Below are 19,698 nucleotides of genomic sequence, written 5' to 3' on the forward strand. Positions count from 1 at the left end.
TCTTAAGAAACTACTTAGACTCCAGGAAAGCACCGTTATTCTTCAGGGTTTCAGAATTTTACATGTTAGACATTCCTCCAAAAGTTTGTCTAGTTCTCCTTTTCCTCATCACAGTCGCACATTCAGGCAAAGCCTGATCTTCAATCCATACCCAGGGCTGGCAAACCTGACCCAGTAATAAATGGTTAAAAACAATACGTTTGCATTGTAAGGGTCTATTCAGCCAGAGCAGCCCCACCCCGGTTGAACTGCCATTTTTCTGTAAAGCTTAAATTGACCTTGCTCCCCTCCCCCAGGGGATCTTATTTAAAAGCAAGTCCGGGAAACCAGTCCCAGGTAACAAAGTCCAAATACAAGGGTGGGTCAGGCCAGGTGGAGGTATTCAATCAGTGGGGGCACATACTGTCTCCTAGCTACCAGGGAGTATGGGCCCCGGCCCTTTGGGAGCCTTTTGGTGCCAATCCTAACCAAGGTCTGATAGGCTGGTTCAAATGTCTACTAGGGTAAATTGTAATTCAGTTGGTCACCTAGCATCACTGTGGAGTTTCCTGTGTGTATTACAATCTCATTGGCCACCTGTCTGTGGCCAGGCCCAACCAGATGGCCTTTGCTCTATAAAAGTTAGTCTGGAAAGCAGGGAGTCATCGTCCTCTCTGTAGGGGCGGCCCTGACTGGTCTATCTGATGGTCGGTCTGATTCCTAATGCTTGGTGCTAAATAAAGCTTTGCTTGACCTTCACTTTGTATCAGTCTTGCTCCTTTAATCATGGACCCATTATTTGGGTACCCAATTTTGGGGGACCCAACAGCACGAAATGGGCCCTTCTCTCTTTGGTTTAGTTCATTTAATCCTCTGTCTTCTCACAATATCCAGTTCTTTTCAACACACACACACAAACACACATGAGTTTGTTGTTGTTTTTCCAATTTGCAGTAGGAATGCTGCTCTATTCCATCCTATTCCATCATATTTTGAATGTTCCCATTCAAGTTTGTATCATCTTGCCATGCTTTAATTTTCAATAGAATTTATCTACCATAATGCATATTATACATCTCTTTAATTCCTTATTTAATAACAAACTTCACCAGTAGAATGGAAGTAATTGAGAACAGGTACTTTGTCTCTTTTAAAATTTATTCTTTTTTTTTTTTTTTTTTCAGAACTTAAAATATTTTTCTGAAGAATACAAGCAAATGCCCAATTGGTACTCAAAATCACTAATCATCAGACATATTCAAATAGAACCACAATGAACTATCACCTCATACCTGTTAAAATGGCTTTTATTAAAAAAAAAAAAAGAGAGAGAGAAATAACAAGTGTTGGTGAGAATGTGGAATAAAAGGAACACTTGTATGCTTGGATGGGAATGTAATTTGTTATAAGCATATGGAAAGCAGTATGGAATTTCCTCAAAAAGTTAATAAAACTACCATAAGATACAGCAATCCTATTTCTGGTATATATCTGAAATAAATGAAATCAGTATCTAGAAGAAATGTCTGCACCCTCATGTTCATTATCACTTTATTTACAATAGCCAACACTTGGTAACAACCTGTTTCTGTTCATTGATGGGTGAATGAATAAGGAAGACATGATATATTTATTTACAATGGAATATTATTCAACCATGAAAAAAATCTTGATACTTATAACACTGTGGTTGAGCCTAGCAGACATTATGTGAAATGTGATAAGCCAGAGATAGACAAATACTTCATGATTAAACTTATATAGAAAATCAAAATAAGAAAATATCACATTCATGGAAGCAGAGAGTAGGATGGTGATTATGATGGTCCTTGGGTCTAAGCCTTCAGTTATAAGATGAATAATTCTGAAGATCTAACATGCAGCCTGATGACTATAGTTAGTAATAATGTATTATATAGCTGATCGTAAGCATTCCAGCTACAAAAAAAGAAACTATGAAGTGATCAATCAATTTTGAAAATTGGTTCCAAATGAATATGTGTACCATGTCATCTCATTGTACACTTTATACATACAATTTTGTCAATTATACTTCATTAAGTAGGAAGGAAAATCATTAATAGAGTACAAAATATAAGGAGATAAGAATCAAAGTGACTATCTATAAAACAATCAAATAATAAAGGAAGCCATCAAAAGTGGAAGCCATTGAAGAAACAGTTGCAAAGTAGAAGACAATTAGCCAAATGTGACTAGTGAGTGTTCACCTATCAGTAATTCCTTTAAATGTAAATGGATTAAATTTACCTACTAAAAAAAGAATGCAGTACCTGAATAGGTAAAAAACAAGAACTCACTTTAGATTAAAGACACAAAAGGCTAAAAGTGAAAGAATGTAAAAAGATACTTCATCTGAATGGCAACCAAAGAATGCTGAAGTGTCTATACTTTTATCAGAAAAATGAGAAATTGACTTTATGTCTAAAACTCTTGAGACAAAGACAGTCATTAAATAATAATGAAGGAGTCAATTCAGGAGGAGGATGTAACAATTCTTAACATATATGGATCCAAGATTGGAACTCCTAAATATATGAAGCAAATATTGACAAATCTAAAGAGGAGAAATTGATAGCAACACAATAATATTAGGAGACTTCAATACTCCACTTTGAATAATGGATAGAACACCCAGACAGATATTCAAGAAAGCAGCTTTAGATTTGAACAACAATATAAACAAAATGAACCTAATAGATATATATATGGAGTTTTCCACCCAACGGTAGAAGAGTGCATTCTCCTCAACTGCACATGAAAGACTCTATACAGTATCTTTTTCAACCATAATGGAGTAAAACTAGAAATCAGTTACAGCAAAAAGAATGGGAAAATTCACAAATACATGGAAAGAAAACAGCACACTCTCAAAAAACAATGGGATCAAAGGAGAGAGTGCAAGAGAATTTTTTTTAAATATCTTGAGACGAGACAAATGAAAAGAAAAACACAATGTAACAAAATTTAGAGATGCTACAAAAGCAGTGGGAAGAGGGAAATTTTTAGTGACAAACGCCTACTTATATAAACAACCTAACTTTATGCCTCAAGAAACTAGAAAAACAAACTAAGCCCAAAGTCAGAAGGGGGGCAATAATAAAGATTAGAGCAGAAATAAACCAAATAGAGAATAATGAAACACCCTATTCCACCATCTCCCTAACAGCAGTCTGTGTTTTCAAATTCATATGCATGTTGGGTTCTCTTTGTTTTTTTTTTTTCCCCTAATTTCTTAAAGCAGAAACAATGAGTCAATAAGCAGTCTACTCTTTTAAATCATAGCTATGTAATGGTGAAATATCCATCTCAACACTAATTCAGTATCATCTCAAAATTTTATTTAAATTTTTTTTATTCAATTCAAAAGACTTTATGTCTGTTTATTTATTTATGTACTTATTTATCTGACTCTAAGCCCAGTGTGGAGCCCAACACAGGGCTTAAACTCACAACCCTGAGATCAAGACCTGAGCTGAGAACAAGAGTCAGATCTTCAATGGACTGAGCCACACACGTACTGCTTTAATGTCTTTTTTTAAAGATTATTTACTTTAATTCCATATCCTGAGTGTTTAATATTCCAAGTATCCCATATCCTGTCTACTAGGTGCCCCAAGTGAAGGAATAAAATTATGAAATAAAATTGTGAAATAAAATAAAATTATGAAAATAGACATACTTCATGTTTTCTCTTTTGATTTCTTCTTCATCCATGGACTAGTCAATAAATAACGCTGAATTTTGTGAAGAGACCAGGTAACTGACAGAAGTCTTCCTTATTGTTTCAAATGAAGTTATACATAATTTGAGGATCATCAATTTGGTCTTAGAAAATAAATGAATGTAATGTGTTAATTTGTGTCATATTCATCAAACTCCATGTATCTGTATGGTTTTAAGCACCAGGTTATGGTGACAAACATTTCAAATTCTTAGAGTTGTAGTAGTTATTCTGGCAAATCCTCTGAAATCATCACCTGATCTGAGATACCCCAATTAGTTAACTGAATGCTGGGGTTGCTAAAGAGATCCTGAGTACACAACATTTTAAAAAAGTGCCTGGAAAGGATCCATTGCCAATGTTATTCTGGCATGCTGTAGGATTCCAGATCCATTAGACAAACAAACTTCTAATAATTTACTAGAAGTTATTCTGAATATTTTAAATATTGCTTCTTTACTCCAAAAGAAGTTTTAATGAACTATCCTGATTTAACATCTCATAGCTTATTTTCTCTGTCACAAGAATTTGGGTGATTCAGATTTTCTAGATTATCATTTATAAATGACTCATTTTTTATACTGTTACATTATTTGAGTCTTCATAAAAATGCTAACTTATATGCTTATCTTTTCCTTATACTTCCTCCCTTTCAGAAAGATGTTTAAAATCAGAGATAACAATTGAAAATGGATTTTTTTCTGAATCTGAATTTGCATTTCCCTTGAATAAAGAAGCACAATATCAGTGTAAATCAGGATATGTAACAGCAGATGGTAATACTTCAGGATCAATTACATGTCTGGAAAGTGGATGGTCACCTCAACCCACATGTATTCGTGAGTAATTTTATACTTATGTTCATTATCCTAATGATTGTTGTGCAAAAGTTTACTTTAACTTAATTCTTTTCTAGGGGCAGGAACTGCTGTGGTACCCATTTGAATAGATAAAGGAAAAAATATGTATTTTTTCCCATTTATGATTAATCGCTTGTTGGGTGGAATGTCAGTCCATCTTTCAGTTTAAGATTTCTTCCACTTCAAAACATCTGTGATTTAACTAATTAATAAATTAATTAAAATAAAACTTCCTATGATTTGGAAAATAGGGTGTTTTATGTGTATTCTTCCATAAACTCATTTATTTTTAGTTGAAATCTTTATGCCTATTGTACCTGCTTTTAGGTGATTAAACTTTTGCGTCAGAATCTTTGTTCCTGAACACAGAAATTATGTTTTTAAGTGAAAATCTGGGTCCATAGTGCATAAATTTAGTTTAAGCTATAGAATTTACATGATTGATAAACCAGGGTAGATCCACTTCTAAAAAATCCACTCCCTTAGGAAATCTTCATAAACATCTAGTTAGTGGAAACAGACAGAAATGTTTCTAGATAGTACCAAATCAGCTGTATTGAAAGATGTCCCTTCCCTAAATATTTATGAAGATTTTCTAAGTACAATTTTCTCAAGTTTATCTTATACTTCAAAGCAACACAGTGATAATTTAAACTGATATTTAGCATATTCACTTTAAGTAAAGTAGGTATTTGAATATCCATTTCTATTGTTAACATTTCTTTTTTTTTTTTTTTTAATTTCAATGCTTACTATGGGCACTAGCCATAGAGAAAAATGATAAAAGTTTGTCCCATATCAAACTTTACCAAACAATTTTTAAAGATTTATTTATTTATTTATTTTTGGAGAGAGGAAATTGGGGAGGGAGGGGTGAGGGGGCGAGGGAGGGGCAGAGAGAAAAATCCAAGCAGACTCCCTGCTGAGCATGGAGCCTGACATGGAGCTGCATTTCATGACCTTGAGATCATGATTTGAGCTGAAATCAACAGTTGGATGCTTAACTGACTGAGCCACCCACACACCCCTCTACCTAACATTTAAGCAAGAGTTAATACCTATTCTTCTTAAACTATTCTAAAAAATAGGAAAGGAAGGAAAACGTCCATATCAAAAGCAGATAAAGACACCACAAAAGAAAAAGAGAGAGAAAGAACTACAGGTCAATATTTCTGATGACACAAAAGACACAAAAATGACACATAGACAAAAAATCCATAACAAAATATTAACAAACTGAATCCAACAAAGCATTAAGAAGTTCTCCACAATCAAATGGGTTTTATTCCTGGGTTTCAAGGGTGGTTCAATATTCACGGATCAAACATGATACATGATACATGACATTAGTAAAAGAAAGCGTAAGAACTACATGATCTTCAGAAAGATGGTAGAATTGGATTTGGGAACTTAGTTATTGTTGCTGTAATCTCATTGGGAAACACTTGAGAGAAAATGGAGTCGAAGATGATGCTCAGTTTTTGTTTTGTTTTGTTTTAGACAGAAAATTTGAATGGATAGGGATGCCAAAAATCAGGTCAGTTACTTTTCAATGATGTGATAACAACAGGTTAAATTAACTTCTTTAACAAAGTGTTTTCCCAATTACTCTATTATCAATACTCTATTATCAATAACTGGAAAGTATGTAATTTTTGCAAGTCATTCAGTGAAAATACTTATCACAATAAGTCTATATACCTCCACCCAATTTTATATATATACTTGATGAACATTACTGGCCACTGTTTATTTGAAGAGGACTAATTTACTTTAAGCCTAATAAAATTAGCAAGATCATTTTAATCAGAATTTTGCCTGCCTTCAAAAATGAAAGTGAAGAACAATAGATAAATTATTCAAGCATTCAAGTCAAAATACAACTTTCGTTTCATTCCCTGATTTATCTAATGGAAATAGAATTTGTGTCTATTTTTAATAAAACCATGTCTTAGACAAGACCCTTTAGTATGTAACAAATATTTTCCAATTCAAACCCTAGAAATCTCCTGCCAAGAACCAGATATTGTAAATGGATATATTTTATCTCCGAAGCAAAGTTACAAGGAAAATGAACAACTTCAATATAAATGTAACAGTGGTTATGAATACAGTGAGAGAGGAGATGCTGTATGTACTAAATCTGGGTGGACTCCAAGTCCTTCATGTACAGGTGATGTTATATTTCTTTTCTATATTTTTTGCTGTTTCATTCATATACTCCTTAGAGTTAAATTGTTTAATTGTTTCATTCATATACTCCTTAGATTTAAGCAGTTTATTTTTTCTCACAATGGAGTATTAATATTTATAGGGATTAGCTATTATAAAGGCAATATACTTAACATGTTGTATGTGAGGCCCATGGTCAAAAAGCGAGCAGAGTCAGGGTTGGAATGGGCTTCCTAATTCCCAGGTATATACACTTCCCAGATTGCTCTTGTAAACCTTTGCATTTAGCTTTAAAAAGTAAATTATATTAATACCAGATGAGGAAATGCTCCATTGACAATGGAATTAAGTGGAAGTAACTGGAGATTTCATTAACCACAGACCTAATATGAATCAATAGTAATGATGATGCTGGGGTAAAAAAAAAAATAAAAATAAAAACTCTTTTAGGCTTCAGAATGGAAGGTGCTATACAGAGTTAGAATTCATCTCAACTGTATTTGGCACACACCAAAAGTTACATCTGGAATATCATGTTCTACTGAGCCTACCTCATTTTAAAAGAGATGATTTCAAACTATGGTGACCTAAAAGTATGTAGATAGTTGAGTTTAAGAAATCATATCGTGATAAGAATAGCAAGAAGAGACAACTATAGCATGGTAACAACTGCATTGAGATAACTGCAAATATTTATGGAAAAGAGTAAGTCAACTTCTGTTGAGGGTTGAAGCACTGTGTGAAACAAGTAACAAGTGCTATCATACATGAAATCAGAAGTCAAGTGCCTTTCTAAAAAGGTGAGTTTTACAGATATTGTCACACTGGGGCCCAGGGTGGGTGGGGAGATGGTAAGAAGACTTGAACTCTTAAGAGCCCTCTGAGCTTTTTTTTTTTAAGATTTTATTTATTATTTGACAAAGAGAGACACAGCAAGAGGGTGAACACAAGCAGGGGCAGTAGGAGAGGCAGTAGCAGACACCCGCTGAGCAGAAAGCCTGATGTGGGGCTTGATCCTAGGACCCTGGGATCATGCCCTGAGCCAAAGACAGATGCTTAATGACTAAACCACCTAGGTGCCCCCCCTGAACTTTTAATCATATGATTCGTAATTACATGTATAAACCTTGTATAAGGATCCTCTTTTATAATAACTGGAGTTAGCTTTTGAGTTGCTTTTATTTTTTTTTTTTTAAATCTCTTTAGGTTGACTTTTTTATTTTTTATTTTAAGTAATCTCTACATCCAACATGGGGCTTGAACTCACAACCCTGAGATCAAGTGTCACATACTCTACTGATTGAGCCCACAAGGCACCCCATCCCCCACAAAAATTTTTTTTTTTTTTTAGTCCACAAGCAGCTCCTTGGAAACTATATCCTCCTACAATTGAGTGACCTCCACTTTCAGGCATTATTAAGAAAATATTTTATGAAGAGGTTAATGAACACAGAGCAATGATCACTCACATTAGATCCATGTTCAGTTGATGGTGTTTGGAGTCCAGATGTTTGTCTTCATGGCATTCATGGCTCCTATGCAAAGAATAGGGGTGCACAAGTCCTCTGGCAATAACTTCTGCCATATGTTTTACTTTCAGAGCAGTGCTTAAATATTTATGTAGTTAAATTATCCATCCAGTCATCAAAATAAAAACTATAAGCCACTTAAGTTGGATCAGTCCCCTTGTCCTGCATAAACATTAGGACAAATCATCATTCCAAGTGTCAATGAACATTAGACTAAATCATCATTCCAGGTTTCAATGAAGTTACCTACTTCAAAGTAAAACCTCAAAATTTGAATTCAGTTTTACTTTGACATAAGTTAAAGTTTATTTCCTATTTATGCTCACTTCCAATGTAGTCTGAAGGGGCTCTGTTCATTATATTCACTGTAAGAATCAAGGGATAGAAACATCATCTTTCCATGGCTTTCCTTAATCACTGCAGCTATGTAGAAGCGAACATTAAAAAAAAAAATCACAGAATGGCTTTTTAAACCTCCTCCCTGAAGGGAAACATGTTACTTTACACTTATTTCACTGTCCTATGCAAATCATAGGGCCATGTCTACTTCAAAGGGGTAGGGATATGCAATCCTACAAAGTGTCTGGAAAGGAGAGTCTTGGAATATTTGTAAAGAGTCCCAGTGAGAACCACAGATGCCAAGGAAGTTGAAGAACGCTTGGAAAGAATAGTCAAAGTGATATGTCATAAATTTATTGCCACATATGAAATATCATGATGTATGTGATGACTTTGGAGAAAGAGGTTTCTAAAGTCTAGGTGGCTCAGTTGGCTAACCATCTCTTTTGGCTCAGATCATGATCCTGAAGTCTCAGGATCGAATCCCAAGTCAGGATTCCCACTCAGCAGGGAATCTGCTTCTCCCTCTAACCTACTCCTCTCTCCTGTCTCTCTTTTAGTCTGCCTCTCTTAATAAATAAAATCTTAAAAAAGAGAGAGAGAGAGAAGAGTCCAAAGGGCACAGATATATGAGATGAGAGATATAGTGGTGGAACATGAGTTATGGTGGGAAGAATAAGAGACTATTTTAATCTCCTTTTGTGCTGTGATAGGGACAAAAAAAAATACTCTCTAGCTTCCTTTATTTTTATGTAGTTGATTATTTTAATGGGTGGTGATTTCGACATTATCCACATGTCCTTATTTCTTTCTCAGAAGTAGTATGTGCTTCTCCTTATATTCCAAATGGTGACTACTCACCTGAAGCTGTCCAATACAAAACTGGAGATGAAATCACATATTACTGTAAAAATGGCTTTTATCCTGCAACCCATGGAAATACAGCAAGGTGCTCTAGAAAAGGCTGGCAACCTCCTCCAAGATGTACTTGTAAGTTCCATCCATATCTTAACCTACTTCTTAATTCTGAAATTACTATGTCTTAAATAACAAAAAAAGGGGGACACAATAAATCCAAACATTTGACTTACCCTGTATGTAGAACAGAGGCTACAGAGACCTTCTTTTCAAAGTAGACAGTTCTAAGAAGGATCAACAACATGGTTTTGAATATTAAAGATTCTTTGCTTTTTGGTATTTAATATTAAATATGCATGTGTATAAACATAAATTTCTCTAATGTAATTTTAATATCTGAACTTAAACATTTGGTAAGGCTAGTGTCATCTAACACCCAATGTATTAGTTATTTATTCTGGTGTAACAAATGTCCCTCAAAATACATGGTCTTCAAACAATAAACTTTTATCATCTCAGAGTTTCTATGGGTCAGGCATTTGGGAGTGGCTTAGCTAGCTACTTCTGAGCCAGACACTTCTTGTATTGTGGTCAGAATGTTGACCTAGGCTACAGTCACCCAATGGCTTGGCTGGGCTAGAGGATCTGCCTCCGAGATGGCTCATTCATCAGGTTTTTGGCAGGAAGACGTACATCATCACATGCTCATCTCTAGAGGCTACTTGAACAGCAGCTAACTTTCTCCAGAACTCATGATCTGAGAGAGATGGAACCCTCATACCATTTATGAACTAGTCACACATTGTTCCTTTTGCCATATCTAGTCTTTAGAAGTAAGTGTCTAAGTCCAACATACTCAGGGGGAAGAGAATTAGGCTCAACATTTTGGAGGGAAGAAAAGACACTGTGGAGTTTCCTAAAGCTATCCCATGTAATAAAATGCCACTCAGCAAGGTACTGTATTTTATTTCTGGATATGGTTCCTCTACCTTTTCTTCATGTATTGCAGTTGATTGTAAAAGTATACCCTACTTAAACTGGATAATACATGAATAAAAAATATCATAATACAAATAATAGGTCAGTGGTCTCAATATTAATTCTAGGCATAAATCCAAAATGAAATTGCAAATCAAAAACCCTTAAGGAAGATCTTGGCATCACTGTGAAACAGACTTTAATATGTAAAACAATTATAATGAAAATTGATTGATTGATTGAGTAAATGTACTTAACTAATAACCTTATCTTAGTTTTAAGTGTGCAACATGATTTGACACTTGTATATATTGTGACATAATCACAAACACAATTCTAATTAAATCCATCACCACACATAGTTACAGTTTTTTTCTTTGTGAGAAAAACTTTTAAGATCTACTCTCTTAACAACTATTAAATATACAATGCAGTATTAATAACTAGAGTCCCCATGCTGTACATTACATCCCTGTAATTTTATTCTTGAAAGATTGTACCTTTTCATTCTTCTATACATAGCTCTCCAATTTTCCCAGCACCATTTATTGAAGAGACTGTCTTTTTTCCACTGGGCATTTTTCTCCTGCTTTGTCGAAGATTATTTGACCATAGAGTTGTGGGTCCATATCTGGACTCTCTACTCTGTTCCACTGGTCTATGTTTCTGTTCTTCTGCCAGTACCATGCTGTCTTGGTTATTGCACCTTTGTAGTAATGCTTGAAATCGGGCAACATGATGCCCCCAGCTTTGTTTTCCTTTTTCAACATTTCTTTAGCAATTAGGAGTCTCTTCTGGTTCCATACAAATTTTAGGATTGCTTGTTCCAACACTTTGAAAAATGCTGGTGGAATTTTGATTGGAATGGCATTGAAAGTATAGATTGCTCTAGGCAGTATAGACATTTTAATAATGTTTATTCTTCCAATCTATGAGCATGGAATGGTCTTCCATCTATTTGTGTCTTCTTCAATTTCTTTCATGAGTGTTCTGTAGTTCCTTGAGTACAGATCCTTTACTTCTTTGGTTAGATTTCTTCCCGGGTATCTTATGGTTTTTAGTGCTATAGTAAATGGAATCGATTCTTTAATTTCCCTTTCTATATTTTCATTGTTAGTGTATAAGAAAGCAACCGATTTTTGTGCATTGATTTTGTATCCTGCCACATTACTGAATTTCTGTATGAGTTCTAGAAGTTTGGGTGTGGAGTCTTTTGTGTTTTCCATATAAGGTTTTATGTCATCATCTGTTAGGAGTGAGAGTTTGACTTCAATGCAAATTTGAATACCTTTTTTTTTCTTTTTGTTGTCTGATTGTTGTTGCTAGGACCTCAAGCAGTATGTTGAACAAGAGTGGTGAGAGTGGGCATCCTTGTCGTGTTCCTGATCTCAGTGGGAAGGCTGTCAGTTTTTCCCCATTGAGAACGATATTCGCTGTGGGTTTTTCATAGATAGATTTTACAAAGTTGAGGAATGTTCCCTTGATCCCTATACTTTGAAGAGTTTTAATCAGGGACAGATGCTGTATTTTGTCAAATGCTTTTTCTGCATCATTTGAGAGGACCATGTTGTTCCCTTCCCTTCTCTTATTCATTTGTTCTATCACATTAATTGATTTGCAAATGTTGAGCCACACCTTGCATCCCAGGGATAAATCTCACCTGGTCATAGTGGATAATCTTTTTAATGTACTGTTGGAGCCTATTAGCTAGGATCTTGTTGAGAATTTTGGCATCCATATTCATCAGGGATTTGGTCTCAAATTCTCCTTTTTGATGGGCTCTTTGCCTAGTTTGGGGATAATGGTAATGCTGGCTTCATAGAAAGAGTCTGGAAGTTTTCCTTCTGTTTCCACTTTTTGAAACAGCTTCAGGAGATTAGGTATTATTTCTTTTTTGAATATTTGGTGGAATTCCCCAGGGAATACATCAAGTCCTGGGCTCTTGTTTTTTGGTAGGTTTTAAACACTGCTTCAATCTCATTACTAGATGTTGGTCTATTCAGGTTTTCAATTTTTTCTTGTTTCAGTCTTGCAAGTTTATAGTTTTCCAGGAATTGCATCCATTTCTTCTAGGTTGCTTAACCTATTGGCATATAACTGTTGATAATCATTTCGGATGATTGTTTCTATTTCCTTGGTGTTAGTGCTGATCTCTCCCCTTTCATTCATAATCTTATTAATTTGGGCCCTTTTTCTTTTGTTTTGGATTAGTTTATCAATCTTGTTAATTTTTTCAAAGAAACAAGTTCTAGTTTCATTGGTGTGTTTTACTGTATCTCTAGTTTCTAACTCATTGATCTCTGCTCTAATCTTAATTATTTCCCTTCTAGTCCATTGGGTTGGCTTAATTTGTTGTTGATTTTCCAGTTCTTTAAGGTGTGGAGAGAGTAGTGTATTTGGGATTTTACAATTTTTTTTGAGTGAGGCTTGGATGCATTTCCCCCTTAGACCGCCTTTGCCATATTCCATAGGTTTTGGACCACTGAGTCTTCATTCTCATTGGTTTCCATGAACTGTTTAAGTTCTTCTTTGATTTCCTGGTTGATCCAGACATTCTTGAGCAGGATAATCTTTAGCTTCCAAGTGTTTGAATTCCTTCCAAACTTTTTCTTGTGATTGAGTTCCAGTTTCAAAGCATTGTGGTCTGAGAATATGCGGGGAATAATCTCAATCTTTTGGTATCAGTTGAGCCCTGATTTTTGACCCAGTATGTGGTCTATTCTGGAGATAGTTCCATGCACCCTCGAGAAGAATGAGTATTCTGTTGTTTTAGGGTGGAATCTTCTGTATTTATCCATGAGGTCTATCTGGTCCAATGTGTCATTCAAAGCTCTTGTTTCTTCATTGATTTTCTGCTTAGATAATCTGTAGTTGCCAAAAGTGGCATGTTAAGATCCCATACAATATCATATCAATATGACTCTATTTTGTTTAACAGTTGGCTAATGTAGTTGACTGCTCCCATGTGGGAGGCATAAATATTTACGATTGTTAGATCTTCTTGGTGGATAGACACTTTAAGAATGATGTAGTGTCTTCTGTATCTCTGACCACAGTCTTTCGCTTAAAATTTAATTTATCTGACATGAGAATCACTACCCCAGCTTTCTTTTGAGGCCCATTGGCATGAAACTTTGTTCTCCATCCCTTCACTTTAGTCTGGATATATCTTTGGATTCCAAATATGTCTCTTGTAGACAGCATATGGATGGGTCCTGTCATTTTATCCAGTCTGCAAACCTGTGGCATTTTATGGGAGCATTTATGCCATTCACATTGAGCCTGATTACTGAAAGATAAATTTTTATTGATATCATGTAGCCTGTGAAGTCCTTGTTTCTATAGATTGTCTCTGTAAATTTCTGTTCTATGTCACTCTTGTGTTCTTTCTTCTTTTATAGGAACCCCCCCTTAATATTTCTTGTAGTGCTGGCTTGGTTGTCACTTAATCTTTTAAACCATCCTGGTCTTTGAAGCTCTTTATCTCTCCATCCATTTTGAATGTCAGCCTTGCTGGATAAAGTATTCTTGGCTGCATGTTATTCTCATTTGGTCCCCTAAATTAGTCTTGCCAGCCCTTTCTGGCTTGCTAAGTTTCTGTGGACAGGTATGACATTATTCTGATGGTCCTTCTTCTGTATGTGAGGGATCTCTTCCCCCTAGCTGCCCTTAAGACCTCCTGTATGAAATTATGATTTGTGAATTTCACAATTAAGTGTCTGGAGGTCTTTCTAGATTCATTGGTCTTCGGGGGTGTCCTCTAGGACATGAACACTTGTTCCATTCCCCAGATTAGGGAAATTTTCATCCAGGATTTGTTCAACAATATTTTCTAGTCTTCTCTCTTTCTCCAACCCCCTCAGGGCTCCTAATAATTCTGACATTGGAAGTTTCCATAGTGTCATTTATTTCCCTATTCTGTTTTCAAGATTTCTAAGCTATTTGTTCCAGGCCTCCTCCTGATCCTTCTTATCTAACTCAATCTTCTGCCTTGGTTACCCTAGCTGTTAGAGTATATAGATTAGATTGGATCTCATTGATAGAATTTTTTAGTACTGCCAGATCAGCCCTCACTTCTGCTGGTAAAAATTCTGTGTTGCCATGAATGGTCTTCTCCAACCTAGATATTGCCTGGATAATTGTTGCCCTGAATTCCCTTTCAGACACATTGTTTATATCCATATCCAATAGTTCTGTGGCAGAGATCACAGTCTCTGAATTTTTCCTCTGTTGGGTGAGAGGAGAATGAGGGGATGTATAGCTGACTATATCAACCACAATCCAGTCAAGGTGCACCCTGGAAAGTTTTGGAGCAATCAGAAGTCGCCACCAAAAAGAGATTAAAAAAAAAAAAAAAGAAAAGAAAAGAAAGAAAGAGAGAGAGAGAGAGAGAGGGAAAGATAAAGGAAAAGAAAACAAACAAACAACCAAAATGAGCCCCAAACGTGAGATTTATAAGGTACATAAACAAAAATGAACAAAAAGACTTAAAAAAGTAAAAGACATGAAAAAACGAGAAAAACCCAGCCAAAATGAACCCCAAGAATAAGATTTATGTAGTACAAAAACAAAAACAAATAAACAGAAACACTGACAGAAGAATAAGATGGGAAGATGGTTATAAACCCTCATTGTGGGCGGGGAATGTTATTTCAGTTCTTCCTGTATGTATCTTGTTACTTTGTAAAAGTAATTATTGATACGTGTGTACTTACTGCCCTTTTTACTTACTTTCCCACTGTTTTATATTTCCTCTGGCCCTTTCTTCTTCTTCTCTTGCTTTATTCCTTCATGATTTCATTATTTTCTGTAGCAGTATGCTTAGATTCCTTTGTCCTTAACTTTTCTACATCTACCAAAGGTTTTCTTTTTGTGGTTACCACAAGACTTACATAAACAACTTATATTTATAGCAGTCTACTTTAACTTGAACAGAACTTAACTTTGATTGTGTTCTAAAGCTCTAGCATTTTACTCTCCCATGTTTATATTTCTGATGTCACAATTTACATGTTTTGTACATCCTCTAATAAGTTATCATAATGATACTTGTTTTACTTCTTTTGGCTCTTTAACCTTCTTCCTAACTTTTTAAGTGATTAACCCTTACAATATTAGATTATTCTGAATTTTGCCATATATTTGCCTTTACCAATGAGATTTATACATTTATATGTTTTCCTGTTAATAATTAGCACCCTTTTATCTCAGCTTAAAGAATTCCTTTAACAGTTCTAATAATGCTGGTCTAGGGGTGATTAACTTCTTTAGCTTTTGCTTGTCTTGTAAACATTTTAATCTCTCTACATAGCAACTTGTTTTTTTTCTTACCACCCTGGAGATTCTCTCCCTCTCTTTAATTTTGACAGTTTAACTGTAATGTACATTAGTGTGGGTTTCTTTGAGTTCATCTTACTTGCAACTTTGTAGGTTTCTTGGATCTGTATGCCTATTTCCTTCCCAAGGTTAGGGAAATTCAGTCCCTATTTCTTCAAATACATTTTCTACCCCTTTCTCTTTCTTCTGGGGCTCTTATAGTGAGAGTGTTGGTCTGCTAATGTTGTCCCATCAGTCCGCATCTTTAATCTTTTGTATGGTGGTGAGTTCCACTATCCTGTCTTTAAATGTACTAATACTTTCTTCTGTTTCCTCTAGTCTGATATTGAAACTTTTTACTGTATTTTTCAGTAAAATTATTGTATTCATCAGCTCTGTGACTTCTGTTTGATGCTTTCTCATATTTCCTATCTCTTTGTTGAAATTCTCACTGTTTATCCATTCTTTTTCCAAGCTTAGTGAGCATTTTATAGCCATTATTTTTAACTCTTTATCTGGTAAATCATTTATTTTCACTTTGTTAAAGGCTTTTTCTGAGGTGTTATCTTGTTGTTTCATTTTGAATATATTCCTCTGTTTCTTCATTTTCCTTGACTCTCTGTGTTGGTTTCTATGCATTAGTTAAAACAGCCACCTCTCCTAGTCTTGAAGGAATAGCCTCACTTAATATATGACCATTATTGTTTAGCCCTGCCCTGGCTTTTGGTTCTCTCTTAAACTCTGTGATTGTCCAACCACCCTACTTTATTTTTAGTGGCTCTCAGTATTTCAGAGTGTGCCACGACCTGACCAGTGCCCCAAAAGGGGAAGAGCTCAGTCAGCACCTACATTCAGGGAGATAAGAAGCCAGGTTCTCAGGCAGCAATGCTTAAAATATGCAAATGTACCTCTTTCAGGGGGAGACTGGGAGATGGTCATTTCTGTCTGTTCCTCCTTGACTGAGAAATGGAGTAATAGCCAGTTAAGAGCTGTTTCTTTCTCGGCCACCATCTTTTTGAATTCATGAATATGAACACTGCAGACTACCATGAGCAGGCAATCAAGGGCCAATTACTGGGAAACAGTCACAAAAACCAGAGCACCAGATGCAAAAACTGGACACCAAATGTGTGTATGAGTTCCTTGCTAGGAAATACCAGCACTCTGGAGTGCAGCAAAGAGAGAGATGTGATCTCTTATAATCCCTGGAGAGGATTACAGCTGGCTCTTAGTTTAATTAGAACCTGCTTCTCAGGCCTCATTTATAAAGATTGTTCCCCACTACCTCAATCCCCAGAGAACACCTAAGTAGACCCCTAGCTATATGCCAAACAAGAAGCTGGCTTCCAAAGATAGATGTTTTGGGGGTTTGTCTGTCAGGTGACAATCTTAAAAGTGGGGTTCCAGATGTTATCAGACATATATAGCTACTCATTTCTGTTATCATTTATCTTAATTGGTTTAGGGGAAGCAGTACAAAGCCACAAGTGGAGTTACTTGGCAAAATGTTAGTGACTCCGCTTTAGCACAGATTCACTCTTCAATAAGAATCTTATGTGCTAGGTTGAATCTCATAATATGTCATTTAGTAGAATTAACTACAAAATCCTGGACTTAGGTTAATGAATCAGCCGTACAAGTATAGGCAGATTAGAAATGTTTTAAAATTAGTGAATATTTGGCATGTCTAAGGGGCGTAAGTTGGATAAGTGTCTGACTCATTATTTCAGCTCAGCACTTGATCTCAGGGTCATGAATTCAAATCCCACACTGGGTCTCATGCTGGATGTGGAGCTTACTTAAAAAAATTAGTGAATATTTTAATCAATTTTGGGATTAGTTTGCGTCAAAACTATGACAGAACCACCAATACTATGAGACCATAACCTGCATTGATAGAAGTCTGAGGTAGAATGAGGCTGTTCTAAGTCTTACCAATCTCAGTACTGATCAGACTATATGTGAAATATTATATTTGCTTCAGAGTTGGTTTTGTTAGAGTATAAAAACACATTTAAGTGGGCCCAGATGAAAGAGGAAGATAGTAAAGGGGTTCAAGCTTGTCATAATAATAATAATATTTATAATTTTATCTCCTTTGTATACCTTTAGAGAAAAAAATCTCATCAGGCTGTTTTTTTTTAAATTGATATCCTTTGAAACACTGTAATCAGTAGATAACCATAGATGTTCTGAAATCAGACCTCCAGGATTCAAATCTCTCCTTTACAATTTCACAGCTAATTTAAGTGAATTCTTTAAGACTCAGTTCTTGCAAATCCAAAAACTCAATGAAGCTTGTCTAAGGTAGAATTATTAAGTGACACACACCTTGATGTATCACGATGAAATTATTTCAAGGGTAGAGAGGAAATAATCTAAATCTTCAAAAATTAGTAGGGAAAAAAAAAACCCTAGAAGTTTACTTCAAAGGAATTAAGAGTAAATGACCATCTTAATCTCAACATTGGAAGCTTAAAAAGCATGGGGGAAATTCTATCAATGAGAGCTATGGACTTTAGGCCCAGGATCTCTACCTAAAGAAGGCATTATTTACAAATTCTTATTAAAGGGGCACCTGGATGGCTCGGTTAGTTAACCCTCTGCCTTTGGCTCAGGTCATGACCCCTGGTTCCTGCTCAGCAGAGAGTCTGCTTTTCTTTCTGTCCATCCACCACCCCCCTTATGCTCACACTCTCGTTCTCTCTCTCAAATAAATACTAAAGTCTTTTAAAAAATCTTTATTAAAGAAAAACATTGGTCTATGCAAGGATTCAAAATGTATAATCCAAATAACAAGTCTTCAGAAACTATGAAAAATTTCTCTAATCAAACAAAAAAGAAAATGGATCAGCAAAATTAAGTATATGAAGGAGGTAATGGATATTTGTGTCTGTGTGTGTGTGTTGGAAATTTTGTTCATGTGTTGCTCAAGAATATTTGCAATCAAATCATTTTATGGAAAAAAATAATATTACCCTGATATTAAAAGTACTAGATTATCTCTAAATCATTCACAAAAAGGGAAAAATTGTCTAGAAAATTTATATACAAATGTGTTATCAACAACAGAAAACTTAAACATATATGTCAGAAATATTTAATAAATAAGAATAACTCAATAAAATACAATTATATCATGCCTCAATAAAAATTGGACATTTTAGTGTTTAAAAGGAATCAAACTATGATGGCATCAAATATTCATTTTTATCCTAAAATATACATACTATGACATATGACATATTTGAAAGCATCTTCTATATATGGTTTATATGACATTATGTAAATATGATATTTTAAATATTTCACATACATCATATATACATACCATAACATATGTCACATTTTATGATATAAATGATATATAATATATGATATATGATATATATGTAATATATGTGTCATATATACCACATATAATATTACATGCTCTGTATGACATTTTAAAATACTGTATATTTATGGTATATGTCATATATATTATGACATATGTATGATATATTTTAAAATATCTCATTCACCAATTAAGATTAGTAATAACAATCAAATGTTTACCATAACCTTAATTAACTATTTAGATATTAAGATATTCTTAGTTCATTTCTCTGATTAAATAAAAAGAGTAAAAGTTGCCTCAATGACTGGTTTCAGGCATTATTTTTCTGTATAAAGTGGCAAATAGAAAATTTTTGTGTTTCTCTGTAATTTTTTTTTTAATATTTTATTTATTTATTTGACACAGAGAGATCACAAGTAGGTAGAGAGGCAGGCAGAGAGAGAGAGAGGAGGAAGCAGGCTCCCTGCCGAGCAGAGAGCCCGATGTGGGGCTCGATCCCAGGACCCTGGGATCATGACCCGAGCCGAAGGCAGAGGCTTTAACCCACTGAGCCACTTCTTACACCATTTACAATAAATAGAAAAA

The 19,698-nt window shown here is 35.0% G+C and overlaps 1 protein-coding gene across 1 annotated transcript in view; it reads left to right on the plus strand.

The window, feature by feature from the left end:
* Positions 1-19,698, plus strand: part of LOC122917954 (complement factor H-like) — a 170,314-nt gene that overhangs the window by 6,780 nt on the left and 143,836 nt on the right. The window contains exons 2-4 of the mRNA XM_044266119.1: positions 4,378-4,560; positions 6,584-6,754; positions 9,438-9,611. Of these exons, the coding sequence (XP_044122054.1) occupies positions 4,378-4,560; positions 6,584-6,754; positions 9,438-9,611 (528 nt within the window). The remainder of the gene's footprint in view (positions 1-4,377; positions 4,561-6,583; positions 6,755-9,437; positions 9,612-19,698) is intronic.

Source organism: Neovison vison, chromosome 10 (genome assembly GCF_020171115.1).
Source record: "Neovison vison isolate M4711 chromosome 10, ASM_NN_V1, whole genome shotgun sequence".
Classification (NCBI taxonomy): domain Eukaryota; kingdom Metazoa; phylum Chordata; class Mammalia; order Carnivora; family Mustelidae; genus Neogale; species Neogale vison.